Consider the following 6,444-nt stretch of genomic DNA (forward strand, 5'->3'; position numbering starts at 1 on the left):
TCAGTCCGTCTCCTCAGACTCGGGGCTTCCATTCAAAAGATCGAGATAGCTGTTAACCTCATCCCACTGCTTCACAAAGTAAATTTCGAAGTCCCATGAGTCTCGCTCAATGTGAGGGAGCATGGGGAAGAGGATACTGGCATTAGCTTCAGCATCTGCTAAACGAGACCGGGTCAAGTTCGATGATTCTAGGGTGGTATGTTGGAATGAATCGACTGTGAAATCGATATCAATTCTCACGGCGCCCATTGCTACGTCCAATCTAAACAAGCAGGGACCATCGAGAGAGCACGGAAGACACTGGGTACCGTTTCTCTATCCGTGAGCAGACGTGTAGTCAACTTGCCATGGCTTCCAAAGGACGGTTTATTATCAAGGTTGAAGTAGCAATGAAGAAAGTCAAGCTGTAGGGTCCGGAGCTGAGTAAAACCAAAGAATTGTGTGATCACTGTCAAAGAGCTGCTCGAGGGCTTCCTGACTGTTGGACCAGGGGAGGTGTTGAAGGTAACTTGGAGAGTGTGCGACAGAGTTGCTCAGCCTCTGTCCAAGACAAAACACTGGCTTCCATTACAAACTCTTCCAGTGAGGGGAATTCTGAGGATGCAGCCATTTTTACATAGAAAAAAGACCTGTGAGGTTAAAGTTGGCGATGTCCCAGCCCAAATTAAAGGCCAATGAGGAGGAAAACAACAAAATGGGTCGTGAATAACCGATAGATTTGGTCAAGTTTCTGAGCTTTTGTTCCGAGGCTTCTTTGATCGGGCAGACAAGTTGTTGTTTGATTGATCTGTGACCATGATAAAGTAAATACACGAGACCAACAAACATCTTTGACAGGGGAGATAAGTCGAGTGTGATTCAACAGGAGATAGATGACCTGAGTCTATACATATCACAAAATTATAGATGCGGCTAAAAATAGCTATAGCCGAGTTCCGTCAAAATATCGGCGAACAACGAACATTGAGCTTGTTGATTGAACCGGCGGCCAGTGATCTCGGTTGAATTCGAGCTGTGCTAACCTTGTATAACGTGTTGATTGCCTACCGAGTCATTTACCGCTTACATGTCACGAGCGTGTCCCCAGTCACAGCGATTCAAAGTACTAAGCGATGCGTTTGGAGAAGGTGTGACGATCGCGGAATAAAGTACAGCGATAAGGAAGATGCGTAGGAATACACGGTGGGCACAAACTGATAGATGACAGCAATTCTCTCGCGCACATGAACATTATGGGAATCTGCCTCTGTGCAGTCCTAAAAGCGCTGGAGCATAAGCAGCGGTGTATTCCTTAGGGACAGCTTTCTTATACGCGCTGTTTCTTCGATCTGCCTTTCACTAACACTAACCGCATGACAATATACACCATGCTACCAGCCAGCGCAATAACCTGTGATCCACTGAATCAGAGACTTTGATGGAGAAAACGGTATCACTCACCCCGGAGAACAGCGCGGGTATCCACCAAATATAGTTTGATGTCAGCAGAGCGCCAGCTATAGGTGTTCCTAGAATAAAACTTAGACTTTGAAGCAAGTGATGTCAGAAATGCACTTGCCGATCAAAATCCCAAATCCTGTAGTGAACGCGTGCAAGTTCGTAACAGCTTGGGAGTGATTATAATCTGACAAGACTCACCGCTCACGAAAAAGGATATGCCCATCCGTGCACTGTGACCCAGTTTAGATGATTTGGGCGTCCAAAATTAAACTATTACTCACCCGAGCTCGGACGGGTCAGATGTTAAATCAGCTATAAGTGGGGTCCATACCCCGATGTCTGCACCATCCATCAACCCATAAATACAACGAGTAGAAACAAAATTACTTACATAGCCCTGCAAAATATCCATAAATCACACCAAGCGCTATTGCGCTGGCCAGATTACTCAATCCAATAAAGCCCAAGTTGAGTACACCGCACGAAATCGTCGCAACTATGGTTAAATTCGGGACTCCTGTGTAGGCTGCGATGAAGCCCGACGTGACTCGTCCCACAGAATTGGCAGCATTTAAAATAACTAGCTAACGATACAGTCAGTAGACACATCACATGCATAGCGCTGGATCCCACAGAGTAAAACGAGAACGTGGTGCTGATGCCGTGCTGGATACAGTCGAGTTGAAAGAAGAACATCGGATAGTAGAGGCCAATCTGGAAAAGAAAGCCCCTACAAGATGGTTATTTGGAGGAATTCGAGAAAAGGTGCTTGGCAGGTCTCACGCTGCGGTCATTAAAATAAACGGTACGTCGCGAATACACTTTCTAGCTGCCGCAACGTAGTTTACCGGTGTCGTCGGCGAATCAAGGCGAGTTCGCATGCATAGACATGCGATTAGAAGGAGCACGGTGATCAACCCTGCGCTTGCACGGACGCCATTGGAAAAGCCGAGAGGACCATTCAAAAGGTGATTAAGCATGATCGGATGGATGGTAGCGCCCAATGAAGATCCCGTAGCGACAAATGTGAGAACCAGCGTGCGTTTGCGTCGGAAATAATGCGCAACGACAGCCGTGCTCGGGACAAACAAGAGCCCTGCCGCGATACCTGAACCTATCCCTTGAGCAAGGAATATCTAAACAAAGTCAGAAGATGAGACCGGGGAGCTGGGGAAAGTTACCTGGTAGTACTGATCAGGTTTTGACAAAGATAACATGAAGAGAGAGAAACTCTGGAGAAGTGATCCGGCAATCATAAGATGGTAGCTAGTCAAGAGTGCTGAGCATCATCGAGCATGTCCAACAAAATGACACTCACAAATATCCTCGGTCATACAGTGAACCTGATATGAGGCCTACAGATGTGAGTAAAAACATGTTAAAGCTCCCTATCCATCTACAAGAGACGTTGAGGATGCGCGCCGTGAAGACCGAAGTAGAAGCTCACGATATAGCCGACTGATGTTTCTTTTGTGAGGTAATGTTGGGTATAAAAATCTGGAGTGTAGTTAAGCATCCATCCGTGCTATCATCCGTGCTATAAGTCACGGTACCTTGATATACACCAAATGAAGTGGCATAGCTTTTAACTCAGTCATACACCGTTCTTGACTAGCACGAGTAATAGACTCACCCGAAGCCGCTGAACTGCACAAGGAACCTAGAAAAATCAATCAAGACTCAAGTTTATTGTCCAAATAACAATTATTACGATCCAAGGACAGTTATCCAAGCTGCCGGACCACCTTCAGGAAACTCGTCCGAGAGTGAGGGAGGATCGGACCCCTTGGTGACCGGATATGCTTCCACTAGTGTCTCCGAGGCTTGTTTATCCTCATGGCAAGGGGCTCCTGTATGAGGCTTGGATTCAGACGCCATCGAGAGCTGGGACAAACGACAGTGGCGACTGTATATATAGTACATGGACCGTCACCTGCATCGAGTCACGAGTTATGAAGCCTGCCTCGGCTTCACGGAGGAAAGTGAGAGCGTGTGGGAAACGTAAGGTCGATGCATTAACTCTGCAACTGACACTTTAATTTGTCACAGCCTGATGATAAGGTCAATGAAGTTGAGATGAACCCCCTACATTACCTTATACGTTCGACATTGTCAGCAAGATTTGACAATCTGTGCAAACGGAGCTAACTTGGTTCACATTATGCTTGGCCACCACAGGAACAATATGTCAAACCACGGAGGCCAGGAATATCGTACGTGGGGCGTTGAGTCCGAGTTGTACCCCGGTTTCTCAAACAACGGTACAATTATGGAAGCCCGGACATTCGCGTATTAGAGGGCTTTGTTGACGATTGTTGACAATACGCGTACGGAGGATTAGCGCTTAGCCTCCGGAGCTTCTTTACCTTTTCTAATACTTATCGTATCTTGGCACATATGTCGTTCTGTCGTTCTCACCGGTAACTTCCTACGTCTCGATCGGACTTCCTACTTGTATGTTTTCCTCCACGTAGTTTCACCTCAGACACTGAGGTATGCCTTTTCTTCATCGCTAGTACTTAGTCTTGCTGACGTGTATCCTATAGATCTTGTCCTAAGTAGATTCAATTGAAGCACGTCTCGCTGAGATCTTGTCTCAGCTTCGTACACATCAGCGGTGTCCTTGGTCCTAACTGTATTTTAGCTTACGCGAGTGTCCGGTGTAACGGGACGGACTGCAAGGGGAACCAAGGCCAGACCTCTAGCGGGAGGCTACGGCTCTATTATCGAGGACAGACTACGACACGCGCGAGGACTACCGACTGCGAGCCAGGACACCTGTGACCTAGGCCTGACACCGCGCCCGGACACCTGCTACCGCGCCCGGACCTGCCTAGGTCTGATAGGACGCCCCGCTCCACCGCACAATCGGGCCGATGATGCTGATACTATACTCGTAAGCACAGGAGACCAAAGTATACTCATAGTATCCCCTGGACCCCTAGTGGCGCACAGGGCACTGATCCCACTCTATCACGCATGGTTACATATTCCCTCGGAGCATTGTTCCACATACGTCATGCGTCATGTGCGGGACTCTAAAGGTCGTACGAACTCAAGTACCGAGCAAGTCTAAGTCAGGCTGGTTTGAGCCTGAAGATATCTTCTTTATTAGATGGGGCGTTTATGTGTCCGCTGCTATGGGAGAGTAGAAATCGAATGATAGACAGATTCAAAGCTGAGGTTTCGCATTAAATTGATGTGCAAAGACTGGGAATAATAGGAGAACAGCGGAATGTGTACATGGCATGTAAGTATCTGGGCAAAGCCCCGAAGGGGTTTCCGGCCAGAAACAACCCTTCCGATGAGCTGTGCATGTGATTAATTGATTCCCAAATGCATACTTAGACAGCGTGAGTAGCTGTTGTGTCATAAGCGATGGGAACCCTTGCTTCTCGTTCGCTACTGACACTCGTCACGACCTCGTTCTGTACCACAGTACAGCTTTCACGATAAACCAAATCACCTTTACTTCAGGACACACATCAATATATCCTAATGGCAGCTATCGGTGCCCAGGACATCAGAAAAAGAATTGGGCGCTTCCGAGTTCTGATCATGGGGAGAGCAAACGCAGGCAAAACGACCATCCTTCAGAAAGTCTGCAACACCACGGATCAACCAGAAATTTACAATGCCAAAGGAGACAAGGTGCGGGTGATGAGTGATCTATGCCATGCACGGGTCTATCGCTCATCAATTACGGGTAGGTCGACGCTGCCATCGTGGAATCCTCGCTCGGGGTGTGTGCATCATTTGCCCTGTGTGAATACGTGCGCTGACAGACGCTCAGCGAGGAAATCACGACATCACAAACGAAATGGTATTCAGAAGTAATCCTGTTTTCGTCTTTCACGACTCGTGCGGTTTCGAAGCGGGCACTGATAAAGAATTCGAGAGCATGAAGAACTTTATCTCAGAACGCGCACATGCGACGAAATTAGAGGACCGAATACATGCTATTTGGTAAGTAACACCCTTCTGACGTTCCGCGCTTGTTGATTACCGTCAGGTATTGTATTCCGATGGACGAGCATTCTCGAACGTTTCAGCGGTCAGAGGAGAAGTTCTTCTTGGAGTGCGACACTGGGAACGGTGAGTTTGCAACTTCATTGTCACTTGTCGTGCTTGGACTAAATGATTAATCTTCAGCTCCTGTGATTGCGGTGTTCACCAAGTTTGACGCTCTGCGTGCAGTTGCGTATGGAGATATCAAGAAGCAACTACAAGGTGTATCAGCAGAAGAACGCTCGAAGAGGATTGCCCAGCGCGTTGAGGAACTATTTGCGAATACACGCGTCTTGGAGAAGTTGCGCAAATCTGAAAACCGTGCCCGTTATAAGTCCTATGTACGCTTGCAGTGTAAGTGGTTCAGATCAACTTCTCCCATGTCAAAGTCAACATTAGCAACCGTCCTAGATATGAACAAACAGGATACAAACTGTGACACTCTACTGGAAAGCACCACTCTCGCATTGGACAATGAAGAATTGCGGTTGTGCTTGGTATCGACGCAACAATCGAACCTAGAGCTTTGCATCAAGTGTGCTGTGACGTGAGTCGCAGATTTACAAGTCACATATGTTTGTTCCAACATCATCTAGAATACTCGTGGATCGTGCGCATCAGCTATTCGGGCTACTTCTATTCGATTGTGGAGCCTATCAATATAAAATTGCTAGGTGGTTTCCACATCTTCAAGTAAGACAAAGATTGATTCAATCTGATGATTCCCTGGTAATGATGCTCACGGATGGGATAACAGCTGGTAAGATTGGGATTTACGAAGCTCGAACAGGATGGACAGCGCTGATGCCTTGTTGCTACTCGCCTGTTGACAGTGGGTAAGTGCCTTGATGGTTTCTAGTCATCGACCCATGCTCATGATCCCCATCCCTCGCTGCTGCTCGCCTGTTGACAGTATGTAAGTGCCTTGATGGTTTCCAGTCCTCGTCCCATGCTCATGGTCCCCATCCCTCGTTGCTGCTCGCCTGTTGACAGATG

At 47.5% G+C, this 6,444-nt stretch overlaps 3 protein-coding genes across 3 annotated transcripts; 1 reads left to right on the plus strand and 2 right to left on the minus strand.

Annotated features, from left to right (window-relative positions):
• Positions 1-610, minus strand: F5147DRAFT_767480 (uncharacterized protein; the record flags this gene model as incomplete). The annotated part of the gene is made up of 3 exons (XM_041440897.1): positions 1-215; positions 269-419; positions 488-610. 3 exons carry the CDS (start codon positions 608-610, stop codon positions 1-3), a joined length of 489 nt encoding a protein of 162 aa, XP_041298824.1.
• A 486-nt stretch (positions 611-1,096) lies between these two features.
• On the minus strand, positions 1,097-3,720 carry F5147DRAFT_666466 (major facilitator superfamily domain-containing protein). Its single transcript, XM_041435163.1, has 14 exons — positions 3,535-3,720; positions 3,152-3,461; positions 3,074-3,100; positions 2,994-3,022; positions 2,872-2,937; positions 2,759-2,828; positions 2,601-2,607; positions 2,224-2,576; positions 2,074-2,170; positions 1,832-2,024; positions 1,722-1,779; positions 1,635-1,670; positions 1,441-1,525; positions 1,097-1,390 (listed from the first exon to the last, which is right to left on the minus strand). The coding sequence occupies exons 2-14, from the start codon at positions 3,361-3,363 to the stop codon at positions 1,307-1,309; spliced, it is 1,317 nt and encodes a 438-aa protein (XP_041298825.1). The 5' UTR covers positions 3,364-3,461; positions 3,535-3,720; the 3' UTR covers positions 1,097-1,306.
• A 1,101-nt stretch (positions 3,721-4,821) lies between these two features.
• F5147DRAFT_184403 (uncharacterized protein) lies at positions 4,822-6,444 on the plus strand. The gene is made up of 8 exons (XM_041428452.1): positions 4,822-5,091; positions 5,151-5,183; positions 5,234-5,406; positions 5,453-5,535; positions 5,593-5,802; positions 5,860-5,995; positions 6,045-6,284; positions 6,362-6,444. The coding sequence occupies exons 1-8, from the start codon at positions 4,939-4,941 to the stop codon at positions 6,366-6,368; spliced, it is 1,035 nt and encodes a 344-aa protein (XP_041298826.1). The 5' UTR covers positions 4,822-4,938; the 3' UTR covers positions 6,369-6,444.

Source organism: Suillus discolor, assembly GCF_016758755.1.
Source record: "Suillus discolor strain FC423 chromosome Unknown F5147scaffold_3, whole genome shotgun sequence".
Classification (NCBI taxonomy): domain Eukaryota; kingdom Fungi; phylum Basidiomycota; class Agaricomycetes; order Boletales; family Suillaceae; genus Suillus; species Suillus discolor.

Coding starts and splice junctions, on each gene's coding strand:
- F5147DRAFT_666466 (XM_041435163.1), bottom strand. CDS start 3,363: ATGTACTATATATACAGTCGCCACTGTCGTTTGTCCCAGCTCTCGATG. Junction 3,101..3,151: donor TGGATAACTGTCCTTGGATC/GTAATAATTGTT, acceptor TGATTTTTCTAG/GTTCCTTGTGCAGTTCAGCG. Junction 2,025..2,073: donor CCACGTTCTCGTTTTACTCT/GTGGGATCCAGC, acceptor CTGTATCGTTAG/CTAGTTATTTTAAATGCTGC.
- F5147DRAFT_184403 (XM_041428452.1), top strand. CDS start 4,939: ATGGCAGCTATCGGTGCCCAGGACATCAGAAAAAGAATTGGGCGCTTC. Junction 5,407..5,452: donor GACCGAATACATGCTATTTG/GTAAGTAACACC, acceptor GATTACCGTCAG/GTATTGTATTCCGATGGACG. Junction 5,803..5,859: donor GTCCTATGTACGCTTGCAGT/GTAAGTGGTTCA, acceptor CAACCGTCCTAG/ATATGAACAAACAGGATACA.